Source organism: Schistocerca serialis, chromosome 7 (assembly GCF_023864345.2).
Source record: "Schistocerca serialis cubense isolate TAMUIC-IGC-003099 chromosome 7, iqSchSeri2.2, whole genome shotgun sequence".
Classification (NCBI taxonomy): Eukaryota; Metazoa; Arthropoda; class Insecta; order Orthoptera; family Acrididae; genus Schistocerca; species Schistocerca serialis.
In genome coordinates, this window is record NC_064644.1 from 94,134,615 (window position 1) to 94,154,800 (window position 20,186).

Consider the following 20,186-nt stretch of genomic DNA (forward strand, 5'->3'; position numbering starts at 1 on the left):
ACAACAACAACAACAACAACAACAACAACCGTTACCTCCTCTTCTAGCAGCTCCATAGTCCTCACGACACTTTGTGCACTCAAGCTTTACAACAGTCGTTCTACCGCCAGTGTCTGGAAACTACGCTACGGGAGAAAGATTTCAGATATGTGCCTAACTGCTTTCACGGCATGTGGACCAAAACAATGTAGTATTTTTTTCTCGCTGTTTGAATTTGACGGCGACTCACTAGCGTGACAAGTATTTTGTACACAAACTTATTAAAACCTGCCGCATATCACATAAATAAAGTAGAAGTTAGCGGCACCCTGCTGGCTAGTCTGTTTCATTTAATTTGGTGGGTCGAGCATGCGTTTTAGTGTTTCATTCCGGCATCTTTCAAATAGTCTTCGGAAACGAACGGACACATGGAGATTTACGGGGCGACAGAATCGATCAGAAACCTCAGCAACCCTCCGCCACCCCTGTCTGCATTTATCTGAGATGTGGAAACCTGGCTACGGAAGCGGACCCGAGTCCGGCACGCAAAGCAAGCTGGCTTGCGTGACGCGCTGGCGCTACTTGCACGCGTGTATTTATAGCAGGCCACGAAGACGCCTGCCGCGCAAGCTGTTCGCCGCACCACCTTCTGCAGTGATTTTTTTTTTTTTTACAAGACGCGCCACCTCCGACAGCGGTATTCTGCCGCTACATTGCATTTTCGCATGGTACTTCAATTCCAATGGCGATGTGTGTTTACTCGCGACGGAACAGCGTGAGCTGGGCAGTTATTCCAGTATATACGAAGGCAATGAACGTTTCTCTCGATTTCAGGAAAAATCTTTTAAATGTTTAGATTTCCATGGAATTTCCTGAAAGCTTGCAACCAAAGTCGTCGCCCTAAAAACGATAAACTTAAATAGTATGGGCGTTTATAAGTAAACCGCGCGTCACAGCAAAGAAAGACAGCATGAAGGAAGGGAAGTTACTATTCTCCTACATCTCGAATACCGAACCTCACATTTCACTGTCTTAACCTATGAATGTATTATAAGGTTACTGACTGCGAAAGTAAAAATGGTTGCTGGATCTTCATAACAACCGTCAGTACTAGTTACGGTGGTGATTGATGAGACTAATATGAAGAGAATTATCCGTGATTAGTTACTTCGCTTACATTGCAGCGGTCCGCACATCAAATTCTACCATCATAAATTAGAGGTTGACGCACGAAAAACTGGTTCCGAGTACTAGACGCTCATCGTCGCGCCCGGGAAATGCCATCTAACGCTTCGAAGCTGTTGCGACTACGTTTTGTATCATCAGTACAAAAGCCATTACGGCATGAAATAGCTTTGTGAGATATATCCTCTTCAAGAAAGAATAGCAACAATGGTCTTTAAGGAAACGCGGGGCATCTTTGTAAAGAGGTTTCCTAGCATTTCCATGCCAGCAACGAGCAGTATACAGGGTTTGGTGACAAAGCTGCGTACTACAGGTCAGCTGAAAACGCAAGAAAGAATCGAGCCCCGTCCGTTCGTAGAAGTTGCTGTGATCGCGGATATTCCAGCACGAATCATAACGAGGCCAAAGAAACTGACATGTAAATTGTCAAGTGTTTTACTCGATATAGGGATGGAGCCCATCAAAATGACGCGTGTCTAAGAACTGAAGGAGGAAGACAAGAGAAAATGTGTGAAACGCTGAATGCAGCTATGTCAAAAAAATTAGAGTGGAATGTTGCATCCGCTGCTGCATTTCATGAGTGATGGGACCAGGTTCCACCTGACACAACATGTGAACTTCCAGTATACTAGTCAAGAAACAATCCCTGTACGACTGATGAGGAACCTCTTCATGGCGAAAAAATCGGAGTGTGGCGTGCAGTGTCAGGGATTGTGGATCCCAATGTTGCATCCGCTGCTGTATTTCATGAGTGATGAGGCCAGGTTCCATCTGACACAACATGTGAACTCCCAGTATACTAGTCAATAAACAATCCCTATACGATTGATGAGGAACCTCTTCGTAGTGAAAAAAAAATCGGAGTGTGATGTGCAGTGTCAGCAAGTAGGATTGTGGGTCCCATATCTGCTCCGCAAGCACGTATCCCACCGAGCTAAATTTCTATTCGGGAGTTATGGTGCTAAGAGTTCTGTGCTGTGAATTATAACTGACTCTTCAGTGAATTGGCAGTTAGTACGAAGTTTTGGCTGAGGATCGTTAAATACAAGGCTTGCAGTCGCATCGGTGGAGCTCCAATTCTCTGTAAAATACTCATCGATCCATATTTTCAGGAACCGGGAATGTAAGGAAGAGAAGAAAGAATGGGCGGAAATCGCGTGATGAATTCCTCCTGATAGTCTTATTACTATAAACAAACAGGGCTCAATGCAATTTGCTCTTACAATCAGTAGAAGCAAGCAAACACACACACACACACACACACACACACACACACACACACACACACAGAGAGAGAGAGAGAGAGAGAGAGAGAGAGATAGATATGTTCGTCGGTTGATAGTTCAGATCTCCAAATGTACGCACATATAGCGGCGAGTTTAGCGTCAAGCGGTGCATTACTTCCGCGAGCTAGCCGAGCACCAGCAATACTACTGCGCAGTTGCCGACGTTGCCACTGATCCGCAGGGCGGACTAGCTAACGTAACGTAGCCAGCCATGAACGACGCAGACTACTTGGATTGCTACTGCCCGCGTCGGCATTCCGCAAATGCCAACAGGTATAAGGGAAGGGCTTCACGGAACAGATGGAGAGAACTTGCAGAAACACAACCCACATCAGTCATATTAGTCTGCCAAGAAAACCAACATAGTCGTGCGGGACGCGACGCATCTACAGATCATCAAGCTTTAGATCGTAGAATGACAAATATACAACGGAATACACATGTAAATGAACTACTTCGAATTACTGTTAGCGTACCAAGCGAGTGATGGCGAACGTACTATAACTGCAGATGACATAACTACCACGGCAAAATATGCCGGATTTAATACCCTTTGACAGTGAGACCATTGGAGAAGGAGTAATAGCCCCGACAGCGCAAGGATTTAGAATGAAACTGATAGTACCCTTTTAAGGAACCATCTCTAGAATTTGTTGTCGGAATTGAATTATGGAAATTACAGGATATCTAAGTCTGGATGTGCGAACGGAGATTTGAAGCCCGCTACTTCCACACACAAGTCCACTGTGGTTGGTTGAGTTGGGGGAGGAGCCCAAACAGCGAAGTCATCGGTCCAATCGGATTAGCGAAACATGGGGAAGGAAATCGGTCATGCACTTCAACAGGAGCCATACCGGCATTTGCCTGACGTGATTTAAAGAAAGCACGGAAGACTTAAATCAGGATTGCCGGACGCAACTTTGAACAGCAAGCCCAGCGTGCTGACCACTGAGCCACCCCGCTCGGTAGCCTACTCTGTTAGGCCATGGCGCCACCAAGCTTGTTACTGTCGGGATACTCGAAAATTCTTAGGTCAAGGGGGAATACGAAATGCGAGGGAATCATACAAATTCTTCCACTCTATTGCCACGGTCCAGCAACCTTAATATTTTTTTTATAGGAAAAACAGTCTAGGTTGGAAACACAACATAAGCTTTATTGAGGCGTTTTGCCTTTTTGAGGCATCTTCAGAATTCTTATAGGACCTGCGAAAGTAGAAATTTTTCTGGGCAACTTCGGCGAAGGTATGCAGTTAAGCCTAGATAGGCCCACACTTACAATCTTGACACAAATGTGTGTATAAAAATTGTAGTGGCCGTGAATACATGACCGCACGTCCATATGCAGGAATGACATCGCATATGCAGGAACGATATCGTTTGCTAGCAAACCACCTTCCCGAAAGGTTTCGAAATTAACGTCTAATGAGTTTACATAAAGCATGCTGCACTGAATGGAAGGCGACAATTGTGTCTACGTCTCGTTAACGCTTTTCACTAGAGACAAAATATCTGCTGTAGAGGAACCTGTGGTGTAGGCGAGAAGCTGCCACGGCACTGTTAAATGACCATCCCAGATTCAAAATGACTGATTTTAACCCCGCTCGATAACTGCGGGTGGTTGTAGGTACTTGGTTCATTAAGGAGCTGATAGCAAAACCCAAATGTGGGAGGCGAGCGGGTTTCATTTGCTTTCATCATTATCTACGAGATCAGTGTGCTTTGGCATCGCCAGTTTATATCGATGGCACCAATTAAAATACACTGAACAGCGAAAAAAGTTGGTACACCTGTCTAATATCGTGTAGGGCCCCAGCGAGCACGCAGAAGTGTTGCGACACGACATGGCATGGGCTTAACTAAAGTCTCAAGTAGTGCTGGAGGGAACTGACACCATGAATCCTGCACGGCTGTCCATAAATCCGTAAGAATACGAGAGCGTGGAGATCTCTTCTGAACGGCACGTTGCAACGCATACCAGAATGCTCAATAATTTTATCCGTATTTTGCAGCTTCAAACGTGACTGTACTCAATACAAGAGCTATGAATTACAAAATCGTAAGTTCAGCATACACAGAAAACACACATACACAGACATAACACTGGACAACTCATCATGTCATCCCACCACACAAAAACGTGCTGCATTTAGGTCCATGCTACAAAGAGTGCACTTCCTTGATCTAGAAGAATACACCCTCACGAATGAGATAGATACAATAAAGAGCACTACCGTAAGCAATGGCTACACAGCTAAAACAATTGACAATTTAGGTAAATACACAAAACCAAGACAACGAATGGCAACACCATGAAAGAAGAAACAATATTCGCCAGTATCCCATACCGGGGCCCCATATCATTGAAAAAAACAAACGTAACAATTTCATTCTCAACTAATAATAAATTAGGAAACTTACTAATCCATAACATAAACTTCCTGGCAGATTAAAACTGTGTGCCGGACCGAGACTCGAACTCGGGACCTTTGCCTTTCGCAGGCTAGTGCTCTACCAAATGAGCTACCCAAGCACGACTCACGCCCCGTCCTCACCAAGCTCACAGGAGAGCTTCTGTGAAGTTTGGAAGGTAGGAAACGAGGTACTGGCAGAAGCAAAGGTGTGAGGACGGGGCGTGAGTCGTGCTTGGGTAGCTCAGTTGGTAGAGCACATGCCCGCGAAAGGCAAAGGTCCAGAGTTCGAGTCTCGGTCCAGCACACAGTTTTAATCTGGCAGGAAGTTTCATATCAGCGCACACTCCGCTGCAGGGTGAAAATCTCATTCTGCATAACATAAAATCAAATACGCAAACATACAACAACAGTGGGGTGTACAAAGTATCATGCCGCAGTTGTCCTGCCCACTATGTAGGGAAAACAAGCAGAAACTTCAAACCCGTTTTCAAGAATATGTAAATGCTTTCCGGCTCAACCACTTTGAAAAATCAGTCATTGCACAACGTATGTTGGAAACGAAACATGTCAACAATAGAAAACAATTTGGTAGTATTACGTAATGAAGCCCATGGTAAGACCCTAAATCTGTTGGAACAACTGTATATATACCTCCACAAAATTAAAAACAAAAAACAAAATCGATGTTAAATGAACAAACACATTTCGCAAGACAGATTTATTTCACTAATTTTAAAGATCTATTCTACAGTTATTTCCTGCATATGTCAATTGTTTAATAATTATACCTTTAACACTATGAAAAATTCATCTTTGACCACACCACGTACAAAAACATCCGTGAAGTGCTTACAAACGTGTTTACGAATGTGCCTCTTGAATGAAGTAATACGTTTGAAAACGATGGAGGAAAAAACTTAAGCTGTTGCTAAAACGTTCGAAACGCTTTTCTTGGATTATCTGATAAGTTTCCGCGTCTGAGTTGCGAAATTCGTAACCTAACGTCAAACCTTTTCGTGACAGGAATATGCATTTCATCTCATTCAACAGAAAAAATAAAACATGTATTAAGGGGAATTACACCTGAAGATGGACCCACAGAGTCCGAAATGCACCGTGTACTGAATAAAACACGAAAAATTGTGACTGAATTCATACCTCGAGTGTATGCTGAATAATGTTCATGTCTGGGGAGTCTGGTGGCCAATGGAAGTGTTTAAACTCAGAATAGTGTTCCTAAAGCCACTCTGTACCAATTCCGGACAAGTGAGGCGTCGCATTGTCCTGCTGGAATTGCCCACGTCGGTCGGAATGCACAATGGACATGAATGGATGCAGGTGATCGACAGGATGCTTACGTACGTGTCATCAGTGAGTCGTATCTAGACGTATCAGGGGTCCCATATCACTCCAACTGCACACGATCCACAACACCATAGCGCGTCCACCAGCTTTAACAGTCTCCTTCGGCTCCGAAAGCCCATATCGATGACGTTTCGTTGAATGTTTCGCACGCTGATACTTGTTGATGGCCCAGCATTGAAATCTGCAGCAATTTGCGGAAGGATTGCTCTTCTGTCACGTTGAGCGATTCTCTTCAGTCGTCGTTGGTCTCGTTCTTGTAGAATCCTTTTCCGGCCGCGGCGATGTCGGAGATTTGATGTTTTACTGGGTTCCTGATATTCGCGGTACACTCGTGAAATGGTCGTACGGGAAAAGCCCCACTTCATCCCTACCTCGGAGATGCTGTGTCCCATCGCTCGTGCGCCGACCACAACAGCACGTTCAGACTCACTTAAATCTTAATAACCTGCCATTGTAGCAGCAGTAACCGATCTAACAACTGCGCCAGACACTTTTTGTCTTATATAGGCGCTGCCGACCGCAGCGCCGTATTCTGCTGATTAACTATCTATTTGATTACGCGTGCCTATACCAGATTCTTTGGCGCTTCGGTGTATATTTACCAGGTTAGCTTAAGCAGCAGAAACTATAGAAAGCAACATGCAGGCAAATATATTGATCAGGCTACACTGAATTAAACGCAGAAGCTGATGTTACAGACTTATGTCTCTCAACATTTCGCCGCGGAGTATCAAAAAGTAACGGACTAACTTCAAAAATCAGGTGCCGGCATGTTTGCGGTTAGTGTCGGAATGTCGACAAAATCAACAGCTTTTCTCCCGGTAAAGGCACTGGATGTCGAGGCAGGTTTACTCTCCGTCGTCCTGTAATCAGCGGCGGCCGCCCACGCGGGGACGGAAGCGGCGCGGCAACTGCTAGCAGATAACGCCCACGCCGGCGAGGGAATTTTCTTCGCTCGGCGTGCCGCAAGGCAGAGCCGAGAGTAATGTGGACGGCGGGGAGGCGAGGCGCGCTGGCAGCCTGTGCGCGCCAGCAGATCAATTGGGGGCGACGAAAAGGTGGCCGGCACCGGCTTCGCGCGCGGTGCCCGCTGCGTACTTATAGCCTACCGTCTACCACATACACGAGTAACAGCTGACGAGTACACGAGTGGTGATTGAGGATGTTCTGGTGTCACTTTCTGCGGAACTCGATACGCGCCATTTGCAAATGTTGCATCAGCAATACGTCGTCGTTTCCTGCGATGGGGTGGGCGTGGTCTGTGATACAGGATGAGCTACGTGGAGTAAGTGCTTTGGATCTGGAAAACAAGTGAATATTTAGGCACAAGAGATTAGTTCTGCAATACCGGCGAAGATGAGAAACCGTATCGGCTTTACGAAGTGGGGAGAGAAGTACCTCTCCTAACTTTTAGTGTAATCACCTCCTCCGACTCCGTGGGCTTTCTATGAACATCACACTGCGTTACTGTCAGAGACAGACAAATGGTGATTCCCAGACGGTAGTACACCTAGGAAGGACGAATTCAGAACTCTTATCTTCGAAGGATTCCTTGGTACGACACGAGTGAAAGATAACAGCATATCGTTAAAGATATCCTGCTACAAAGCGGCTTCTATCTGTAGCAATATGAGAACAGACGTCTGTCACTATCTCGAACCCTCATCGTCTTCGTATGTAGGCTTGGTGATTTTATCATGAAGCACGCGGGAACTGCTAAAATCAGCAACAAGGAACGTGTCTTACTTCAAAGAAAAAAATGAACAAAGTACTCTTGCCAGTCATTATGCCATACATGGCGGGAGGATACTATCCTCCAATATTAGCCACTGCTTGTCCTGTGAAACGATGGAAAGCCTTAGCATGTCTCCACACGCTTTAATATCTCTTTATCATAACTCTGAAAATCCCACGCGATTTGATACAATGTGGCCAATAGATCTGTAGCACAGTCTACTTCAAATCCCGATCCTATAGGACTGCAAACGTAAGCGTCTTTCTCCCTTTTAACTTCTCTGTGGATCTCTTACTTTCGTATGGGCTACAGCGATCTACTACGATGGCAGCGGCGCGGCTGACTTCCTTCGGCGTCTATAGCTTCGGTTTCTCGTTAAGGCTCCCAAAAACACGATGCAGTAGCACTCTAGATGACCAAATTGTTTTATCTACATTCCAAAACTGAATCCTAACGAGTGTACGATGTTGAGTAGATGCTAACAAAATATCCAGTCCACTTTAAGCGTAGGTGAAGACCACATTTTATCGGACAAAAAGGAAGTGCTTAATATAGTCCCAACAATACGGAAGTGACCGGATTTTCACTTAGATCACACGACATAGACACGAGTGATGGAAAATTGCGGCAGTGTTGTACAACACGTAAGGAAAGAACAGGCTTCAAATGGCTCTGAGCACTATGGGACTTAACATCTGAGGTCATCAATCCCCTAGAACTTAGAACTACTTAAACCTCACTAACCTAACGACATCGCACACATCCATGCCTGAGGCAGGATTCGAACCTGCGACCGTAGCGGTCGCGCGGTTCCAGACTGAAGCGCGCAGAACCGCTCGGCCACACCGGCCGGTAACAGGCTTCAAGTGACACCGTTCGTCGGCGATGTTTTTTGATGGTATGTAACTACTCGACCATACAGCCAGCTCATAAAGTCTGAAACTGCTCAACGGTCAGATTCTATGCATCGATCTCATACATACAATGGGCAAAAGGTATATACACGTATTTCATTACTATCATTTGATTCTACAATAGCAGGTGTCACACGCAGTCACCCAGATTCTTGTTATTCTGCAGAGTGCACTCTGGGACATCAGCTTTGAACCCGTGTGTGTAGGGCCGTATAGTGCAGAGGAAGACACACGTCAGTTTGTAATAATGGCGAACGGAAACGAAAGTATTTTAGGATAACAAGTTTTCACGTCATTTACGAACACGGAGGCCTCCCTGCCCACAGGCAATACGCAGGTTATCTCGCCAGTTCGTATGTCGTGGTTCTCTTCCAGAGAGTGCGCTGTTACAAGGTGGCTGGCGCGTATCATAACGCTGGACAGGTTTGCTCGCGAACTTCGCTTTACAAGGCTGTCCCGTCGACGGTGCCCGTCAGTGTATTGCGCGCAAGCAGGGCGGTCGCAGGAGGGAGGAAAGGCGACTTGCGGCGTTGTCGCAAGCTGACATCGGCCGCCGGCGCCGCTCGGTGCGTAAACAAAGGTGACGCACCGCGGCCACCCTCGCGCCCGGCGCCTGGCACGCACGCTCACACTCGCTTCCCCCTCCCCCTGCCCTCACACTCCTGCTGCTTCTGGGCCGCTCGGCTGCGCTACTGTCGTTGCACAAGCCCACGACACAGTGTGCAAGACGCCTCCGTTACACTTGCCTCTGTAACAACCTTAAATACGAAACATGCATTGTCCCACATCTAATGTGTTCAATTAGTATAGAAGCGTGGAAACCGTTTTCTTTGAAATATGCTGGCTTCCTCTGACCTCTAACACTTTCAAATAATTAATATTCTTCCAATGAATATAAAGATGCAGAAGGACACAACTTGGGACAGTAATGCGTGCTATAAAGCACTGCTAAGCACTTCAGTTGTAACCACAAACATAAGGAGAAACACTCATCGGGACCTCACCCCGCACAACACAGCGCTTTAACAACGCCCACGTACTGCGTTACACAATGAGTCTTAATCCATTACTTACCTCTTCCGTGTAATCGCTTAAAAACCTCACTGCATATAAAAAGTGCGTTTACGTATATGCTACAAGTGATCTGGTAGCTTCTCCGGGAAATATACCCTTCTAAAGCCCCGGAAGGACACACATGAAAATCTGACATAAACATGTAGTATGTTTGCATACATCGACGCAACAGTGGTTATTTGGTAGTGTCACTCGAGCTTCTTTCGCTGGCGTTGCTATAGCTGTACCTATGCCACTTGTAGCATGCTAGCAGGTTAGTAGATAGGACGCTGCTTCTGGAACATTCTTTCATCTGCTGCATGGGCCATGTAATTTGTTGCAGGTTCTCCAATCAAACAAGCACGAAAAGTGGTAATTTTATGCTCGTAATGGTTATGAAATATAAACCGCATTCTCTTTTGTTAATGAAGTCGACGTGTACTGGGCGCCGAAAGTATTTTCCGGAGCCTGGTGTGATAAAAACAATGTTTGTCTCTCTCGGTTACCCAAGACAGCGATGAAACAATTCTTTGTAGTTCTCACATTATTATTTCAGTCCTACATGATTACACTCGCGTAGATTTTAGTTGTATTTGTTAACAGTAATGCGTATTATTTACTAAAACATTTAAGGGGACACATTTGAGTGGACCTGAGAAATGACAATCGTCTTGACAGCAGAACGCCCAAGACCTTCAGTGTCCATAAGTGTGACGCATTAGCAAGAATCGCAGATCGAAGACATTCGTACATCACCTAAAAAATTCTGCGAAGCGGTGTACAACCTGAGAATTAATCGAGCGTCATACTGTTTAGGACTGTTTGCAGCGTTTCTCTCAAGTGCCCGACCAAAGATTCTCGCTGGCGTCATTCGTACTTTACCACTGAATACAACGGATGAGTGTACAACAACGGGCAAAAGTCCTTCCATAGTATCTCTTCCAGTTGGGCGTTAATCACCGCAATTAGCGCGAGAAACACTTCTCGTCCGTTCGCTCTCTAGGCCCGGAGGCATCCCCGACAATTACGCAAGACGAGGAAGGGAATGACAGCGGCTTCGTGAAAGGCTGTTACGGCGTGACTGGCGGGCGGCGCGTCCAGCGAAAGGGCGAAAGTCGAGGGGAAGACGCGGCGTGTGAAAGTCGACGCTTACCTGCTGGTAGCTCTTGACCAGGTGGCTGACTATCTCCCACACATCCATGGCTTCCTTGTCGGTGCCGTACTCGGCCGCAGTGGGGAACCAACAGTGGCACCACTTGCTCCCGCGCTTGGGCTCTGCCGACTCGTTGTCATGCTCGGCGTGGCGGACCATAACACAGCGCGGCACTACTGTCACTCGCGGCGCGGCGCGGCTGTCACGTGGCCGGGCTCGGCGCGGCGCGGCGCTAGCACGTCGCACGTCGCGTGCGCGCGGCGAACTGGCGCTGCCCGCCGCCGCCGCTGGGGCAGTGGACCAGCCGCGGGCAGGCGCGCGCGCAACAAGCCGCCGCAAGGACGTGCGGCGCGGGGCCGGCCGCGGCCCGCCTGCGTCGCTCCTCCCTCAACTTACTGACTTCACCTACCTACTACTTGCTACGTCTTCCCGTCGGACCTTGTCGCAACAACAGCCCCACAATCTTCTCTCATTTCTATGGTAAGCACGTCATTCATCTTGCACGCGTCCGGTAAGGTGGTCTAACTGTGAAGCGAGTCCCTTGAAACTTCGACATCACAGGATTGAATCCCGGTCGGACTACGGAATATTTCAATCAGCTTTTAATCTAGTCTCCGCCTCTCAAAGACATGAACATTCGCCAGGAGTGACACCTGGTTCGGATATTCCACGTTAAACTATACGATTCCCTTTGCCCAGTGGGCTTACCGGCTAAAGGTAAGCGACACGCAACTCGCCAATGTGGTGTCCAATTGAAAGACCTGCGCGACAAGCTTTGGATCCAAACAGTGGATTACGTTAAGTTGAGGTCTGACGATTTTCACTGATCCATGAGTAATAAAGATATCGTTACTGGGCTGATTTAAATGGCCAAAGAGTTTTCCATGACATCGCTAGATTTTTTTCTCATTAGTACGCAAACTATAGCAAAGTGAGGGCCTGCCATGATGGAACTTCCAACAAACAGTAAGATTTCCGTTGCGGCACGCAAACTCCTCCCATTACTGCTCTACGTCGAGCAAACGACAGTTCCGTAACCGAGCGAGGTGGCGCAGTGGTTAGCACACTGGACTCGCATTCGGGAGGACGGCGGTTTAATCCCGCGTCCGGCCATCCTCATTTAGGTTTTCCGTGATTTCCCTAAATCGCTCCAGGCAAATGCCGGGATGGTTCCTTTGAAAGGGCACGGCCGACTTTCTTCCCCATCCTTCCCTAATCCGATGAGACCGATGACCTCGCTGTTTGGTCTCTTCCCCCAAACAACCAACCCCAACCAACCAACAGTTCCGTAATGGCTGTGATACTGAATGTTCTAACGTTATTTTCTTAATTAATCATTCAGTGTCGCATAAATATTCTCTCTTTACGCCAAGAGGTACCGTACACCAATTGATACATTATATTGTGTAATCGTGTGATTCGCTCATAAGCTACACTACGTAGACGGAGTCGGCGAGAGCTCCTTGCCACTTTACATCTGCAACAGAGTGAATTGGACTTCTATTCCGGAGTGCGAGGTTAAAAAAGCCTTGGCCAGGCAATCTATGGTTCTACATATTTTCAGGGGAGATCTAGTAATGTTGTCTGAACTAGAGCCTCTCTCCCTCCTCGTCATCTAAAAGAGTTCTGCCTCCGTTTGTAGTGACGATGCCGCTGAAGAAGAAGAAGAAGACGACGACGACGACGACGACGAAGAGATTAAAACTCTGACATACCACTTTTTTTCAACTGTTCATCGGCTGGTATTCGGGGCGAGTGGCCATCAAATCCGCGTACAGGCAAGCCAGCACAAAATTTCCACCCGTTGTCTTAAAATCAGTTCAGAAGAAACAAGCTTATTCCTTAAACGAACCGCAGTCATTTCCTTCCTTATGACTACTCCAACTGACCTCCTTCTTGAGATCCTTCGATCTCGCTGTCACTGCGATAACGTTCAATACAGTTCAGCCAGAAAATTTTACACTACATTCTACAAACTCTCTATAATTTCCGACTACTGACTTTATATTGATTGAAATCAGCTCGCAAAGGCCCTACGTATGCATAAGTGTCTAAAAGTAACAATGGTTTTTATGAGAAAACTGAGGAACCGTTCCGTCGGAAATAACTGTCAAGTCTCCTGTCTAACCACTTGATGCCCTATGGTCAGCAAACCGAAATCGACGCTTTAAAATATTAGCATTACGGGCGTCAAACACTGTTAGCGCTTCTTGACAGAGCAGGCAGCCATGGACTTGGCGACTTGGACGAGGTACGCCAGTCTGGTGAAGAGTTAAACAATCCGATCTATTCTCACACACAAGCAGACTCTCTTTCCCAACTCTGTGATTGTTCTTTACAGTGGATGCTGCGTTCAGCAACAGCTGTTTCCTAACAAGTTTGTTTGGCTGTTGCAACTACTGCCACATTCCCGTACGCCTCAACGAAGCCGAATTGCCAGCAGAATGAAGTCTCCCTCTAACCTGCTTAGCTATCGCTCCGTATAAATCGCATTCAACTCTAACTTCACCTCCTTGCATTCATATTCAAAGAGTGTATATATGCACGACGGGAAAACAATTAGTCATCCCTGGGAGATACCGCACTAATGCCGCTTAACTACGCATCTAGCCTTGATAACAGCCTCAAATCTGCGAGCAAAAGAGTTCACAAGTTCCTTGACATATACCACATCCAGCGGACGCCATTCAGTGATGACTAGATCCGGAAGAATTACGAAATTTCGAGTATGTTGGTTGTTGCGTTTCACCCAAACAGTCCTAGACATTTTCTGTGAGGTTACGCTTACTTTCGGGCTAAACGCCTCTCGGCGCTATCGGTGCACTCACCCTCTGAAAAGAGGCAAGCTCGCGACTCTTAGGACCACGACAATACTACACACCCGCCGTCAGGTACTGTGCAGTTGGTGTGCTGTATGGAGTAAAGATGTCCAGCTTCATATGCCGCTGTGACCAATGGTCTTTTGCGAGGACCCGAATCCAAATGTACATTGCTTGCAGTGCCGTTGGCAATGTTCGCTCGAAAACTGGTTGAGATGGCCATGCATTTACTGCCAATAATTCCTATACGGTTTGGAAACGACTGTTACTGGCAACGTGTAACACTCTGTGTCCGGTCTCTGTCGGGTAAGATCTTTTTACAACCAATGATCTTACGGCACGATGTACATCAGTGTTGATATACTGGACGGAAAAAGGGGAGCGGGGGGGGGGGGGAAGCAATTTCGTTCCTTGTGTCGTCCTGGGCACATCGAAATACCATAGCTCCCTTCTGTCCTGCCTTCACGTTGACCCGTTTAACTGCGCTGATTTCATAATAGCGACAGGTACGTACGCACCACTTCCGTGCCATGACTTAATATCAGCTGTGAAGGTGAAGGTGGATGGTCGAATGACGGCCTGGTACTGTTTCTACACCGTCTACAGCCCCCCCCCAAAGCGACCAGTGTCCTAATTTAAGGGAGGCGACTAATATTTTGTCCGATGGACGTATGTGCCAAGCCTTTCTCAGGATATTCAGTCTCGATGAAGTAAAGGTATTAAGGGCTTTAAAAGAAGAGAGGAAATTCTTATCTTGATACTTCCACTGAGCTATCCCTTGCTGAACTAGTCAGCTCTTCGTTCCCCCATCTCCATCACTCTAACGGTAACTCCAATGCAATATTTTCACCCATCATCAACACATGTCATTTCCAAACATTTGGGTGGCATGACTAACTCAGTAAGACCAGTGCTCATTTAAAAGTCGACGAAGAAACTTTTCGTTATTACCTAAGGTACATATTTAAAACCGCCTGCAGCTAGCGGTGGAGTATAGGAAACACCCGGGTACGTTATATCAACAACAGCGTACATAATCACTTTAAAAGCGAAGGAACTGAGCTGTACTCATAAATCAGCGAACTGCAGAAAGTGAAACACACACGATCATGAACTAGCAAACGACCCGTTCCGAGACCGAAGACTAACACTAGGGACACCATAACCGAATCGCATTGAAGGTAACAGTATACTTTAATGTAGTTTAGACTTATCTTTAACAGAACCTGACAAGAAGCACTAAGTGAACGAACACACGATGTATCAGTGCGTCTGGAAACAACCCATCTTGTTTCGTTGAAGAGAGATTAAATTAATTATGCAAGTCAAAAGAAATCTATTTAGGTATGCCAGGACATTGGGAACCTCTTGTGGCAAGAACAGTAAAGGGCCACACACCGTGATCTCCTACTTAATGTATCTCGCGCTAGCAGTCACCACATTTTTAAGAAAGTTAATCATTTCTGGTGAAAAAACGGCTTCACCAATGAAATCACTACAGAGAACTAAGTTTACAAAAAACACAACACAAATTTTTAACATTAAAATTGATTTAGCGCTCTTGTGACTCGTTGGAAAAGTTTTTAACAGTGAAATATGCTAATCTAGATGGACAAAGGATCTTTATATATAGTCACTGCTATGTGAAATCGTAGTTATGAATCCTACAGAGTAATCTGTTATGTCACGATGGCCGCGCCAGCGAACTGGATAGATTTCTTCAATCGAGCAGTCTCATGTCATCTTAAAAGTGACTTTTCAACGTCGATGACTCTTAATATAAAATAAGTGTTCAGTGAGATGTGATTAATGATGCTAGAACGGACTGGAAACTGACTTATCCTAGACAGGTCTGGAACTTGCTCAGTGAAGTTGGCGAGTAAATGCTGCTATTTTCCTACCCATACCGGCCAAATTCTGTTGCGGAAGCAATGCAGTACCCCGGGGAACATCTATGGTTATTTGTAATAGCTAGTGATAAGCAAAACCTTTTCACACAGATGTCTGCTGCGGTTTTTTCAAAATGGGTACTGTGGAAGAGTATACAGCAGCTGATTTAGGAATAGTCGGAAACGCCAAAACAGGATAACGTTATCATCAAGTATAGTGGCTTCGACAAGTACTGCACAACATAGAAACAAACATATTTTTATTCTCCATCCAGAGTCAAAAGACGATATGGGCCTTTTACATTCTCTGGCCGGTTACTTACAATTAAAGACAAATATAAATTTGAGCGAAAAAAAAAAAAAAAAAAAAAAAAAGAATTTGCCAGGGAACTGCGGTGGCCCCGACTCGTCCCAGCGCCGGCCTTCGAAGCCAAGGACGCCTGCCCACTGGCAACCGCCTAACTGTACACAATCTGCGCGAAAGTGAGTCACACGAATAAAGACTGTTAGCCGCTGAGTATCACCAGACAGACAACAGTTTCACAAAAACTACATAAATTTTAACGTGTAGTATTGAATCCGCTCAAAATTTCTACACTGACGCTTTTCAGATACAGACAAGACATCATAAAAAATAGCGGAATATCACTGTATTACAAAAAGATGGTTTAAATGGCTCTAAGAACTATGGGACATAACATCTGAGGTCATCAGTCCCCTAGACTTAGAACTACTTAAATCTAACTAACCTAAGGACATCACACACATCCATGCCCGAAGCAGGATTCGAACCTGCAACCGTAGCAACCGATTGTATTACAAATTGCAATGCATGTCAGGCATATTTCACTGCGGGGCCGACCTGAGTGGCCGAGCGGTTCTAGGCGCTACAGTCTGGAGCTGCGCGACCGCTACGGTCGCAGGTTCGAATCCTGCCTCGGGCATGTATGTGTGTGACGTCCTTAGGTTAGTTAGGTTTAAGTAGTTCTAAGTTCTAGGGGACTGATGACCTCAGAAGTTAAGTCCCATAGTGCTCAGAGCCATATGAACCATTTTTTAACTGTGGATTTTATGTGCTTGTATTATATCAGCAAATTTGTAATTTTCCAAGTTGGAGATGCATTTAAAACTAGTGAAAATAGTGCCCTTTCGATCTGGTTTTAGACGAGGTGCGTCTCGAAAACGAATATTGCCCTACACTCAAATCTGTCAATATCTATAACCTTCGTAATACGAATTGAAATAAGTGAAACTATTCGCTAATTCCATATACAGCATATAGTAGCTATTGCAACTGAGACAGTTAAAATACTCGTGTGACAAGGGTGTGGTACTTGTACACGATCGAGCGTCCATCGACAGAAACTATCAGCAGCCAATACTGACAACGGTACAGGAGCTGGAGTTTGCAGCATGACGCGCTAACAGGCTTCAAGTGGCCAGTAAATGCAGGCGAAATACGTTATTTGTTCTCGGCGAGGCAGTCGAGCGCTAATTGGCGGTAGCGCTACGCTACGACTGCATCACTAACAGCAGAACAAACACGGCCGCTATTCAGAGGCGAGTCGAGCGAACGGCCGCTCTTTTACGATGCGGCACTCCTTTTACGACCCGGCCGCTCTTGGGATTAAACGCGTTACCAGCTACACGGACGCTTTTTTTCACATTGTTCTTTTTTGTGAGATCCCTAAAACAAAATTTCGGCTGTCACTAGGCTGGGACTTGAATCGGCCAGGACACAGCACACGGAATTCTCTAGAATACGTTCTGGAGGACGTGGGTTGTGAAGCTTTGGCAAATATTTGCATTTCCACAATGAATAAGTTCTTAACATTTCGTATTTTTTTCTGTAGTCTGTCATAGCAATTTCTGTTTCAGGTTTTAGGAAGTGCAGAAAGAAATATCTAAATCCGTGTGCAACATAAAAGCCGCAGCCAACATCTATTAACTGCTTCCACCTGAATCGAATGATGTTCCAATAAACTAAGGCACTGTACCTTTCCTATTTTCAAAGGAGCGCTACTTATGTTGCGTAAGGATTGGGGAAGGATGGAGAGGTAACCAATTTAGGTAAACACACCAGACCATTTACAGAAATAATTGCCAGACGGCGGCTGGAAATCAGTTTTTCTAGGACGGACATTTTCGAAATGGAATTGGATAATGTATGCAGAACAGACCTTTAGAACAAGCAAAAAGATTTAGCTATCTTCACGATACGCGATCATACCTTAGGAATATCGTTGGACGCACACACGACTTCAGAAATCACATGTCAAATGTAGAAAGGAAATCTAATGGCTTATTTTTTACTAGGCAGCCACATCCTCTTTCATTATCTTTACGAACATTAACCTGAAAGTCGAGGCTCCTAAAATATATCACTATGAAAATCTGACTAACGATAAGTGACAAGCATTTAATATGATCACTAAGGTATTGAAGTTTGGAAGTATTTTTAATTGTTGAATGAATATTTAACAGTACAGCGCCCAGTAGGATTCCGAATCTTTTTCCCTCCGTCAGTCTCGGATGACGCGAGGATGTAAGACTGATTCCGATAAACCTTCGTCGCTGCAGAAACCACTTCACTGTATGACGATGTGAGGTTAACCAAAGGGTCTTTTTCTTCTTCAAATACTGCTTTTATGAAAGGCATTGATGGTTTCAAAAAGGTCAAAGGCAATGGCAGTGAATCTCCTTAAACTACTGTTGGCCAAGTGTTCAGGTGTATCGAACACTATTTTTACCCAAGTTTTTGACCTACAATACTTTCCTCCTAAGAACAGAATACTGTTCCACATGACGTTTATGAACAAACATTTTAGTAACAAAACAATATTCCGAATTTTACACAGTGTTATCAAATTCCGTAGCATTTTTTACATTCTTTTCTTTCCTCTTATACTCAATGGTTACCAACAAAGCTACTTCCTGCGTGGTACACAAATGATTGCACAGTGTTTCATCTGAGTTCCCTAACAGTTAACTGATTGCTTAAAACACTCTGAACTTTCAGAGCTTCTCATATTTTTCCCTTTTCAAGGATAACTTTTTAACGACAATCTGAGAACAAGGCCACTAGAAACGGAGAACAAGATCGGTTTCAACAACCATGAGACGGGGTCGAGTCCGTGCCTTCTCCAAAGAGACCACAGCGATATTCGCCTATAGCGATTTAGGAGAAAGAAACACGAATCCGGATGTTTTTACGAGTATTTGAATCCCGTTTTTGCCGAATGTAAATGTAGTTATCTGTTTATTTTGTTTTAGGGCGCCAAAACAGCTAAGGTCATACGCTCCCATGTTAAAAACGTAGAACACGAATGTAGTCATCTGATCTAGACGTCAGCATGTTCGACACCTGATTGTGACGAGACCGGAACAAATCGAGATCTAAAGAAAGGACTCTGGTTCCCAATAACCTACCTATCGGATAAGCACCAGGAATAACGCAGAGCCGGGCGCTGTGGCCGAGCGGTTCTAGACGCTACAGTCTGGAACCGCGAGACTACTACGGTCGCAGGTTCGAATCCTGCTCGGGCATGAATGTGTGTGATGTCCTTAGGTTAGTTAGGTTTAAGTATTTCTAAGTTCTAGGGGACTGATGACCTCAGAAGTTAAGTCTCATAGTGCTCAGAGCCATTTGAACCAATAACGTAGAAGCAATCACAGCTACTGCGTCACCTCGCTCAGTTATTATCTCCGGAAATCAGATCAGTTGGAGAATTCTTTGCAGTTTGTGTACCCTTTATAACAAATGTATCTGACAAATTCACGGTCTCCTACAAGTATATGACGCGGAATTTGAGCAGATATGAAGGGAAATCTTAAACTTAGAATTGCTTCGCGTGAAGTTTCCTGGTACCACTATAGATTCCACAACTTGTTAATATCTAGGGTAATCCCAAATACGTTCTTTAAATATATATCACCACACAATATTTCGTAATGTTACGATACTAAGTCCTGAGTCTGCGATTACTAGTTTCACTGAAACCGTAAGAGAATTTCTATGTTTCCCTGGCGAAGCCCGAGTTCGCCAGTTACCGATATACTTTTCTAACATTGCTCAACGTGTTGAAATGTATATTTCTTAGCGGACGTTTAGGAGATGGTGGGCGCTTTCCCTTCTTCTTCCTTGCGCGCTGTTTCCACGATGGACTTACGAACCTCAAAGCTACCGGAAACGTTCCCTACTATTATATACATCGTCGATAACTTCACTACACCTCTGTTGCAAATTTTTTTTCTCCACATGGTGAAGTGAATTTAGTTTAGATAGGATGTACGTGGTGACGCTTAAATCATTATGCAACCATTGTTCATAGCCGTGCGCCACTAACCAAAAATAACTCGTTTCGAATTTCTCCGTTTAAAGTTAGGGAAAGCACA

General features: G+C 45.3%; 1 protein-coding gene across 2 annotated transcripts in view; it reads right to left on the reverse strand.

Annotated features, from left to right (window-relative positions):
• The window catches only part of LOC126412618 (histone-lysine N-methyltransferase ash1), a 328,316-nt gene that overhangs the window by 230,522 nt on the left and 77,608 nt on the right, over positions 1 to 20,186 (reverse strand). Inside the window, exon 1 of one of the 2 annotated variants that reach the window (XM_050082288.1) lies at positions 11,084 to 11,328. The exons of the other annotated variant lie outside the window; for it this stretch is intronic. Coding sequence (XP_049938245.1) covers positions 11,084 to 11,242 — 159 coding nt within the window. The 5' untranslated portion in view covers positions 11,243 to 11,328. Of the gene's footprint in view, positions 1 to 11,083; positions 11,329 to 20,186 lie in introns of those variants that run through there. 2 annotated transcript variants of the gene reach the window in all.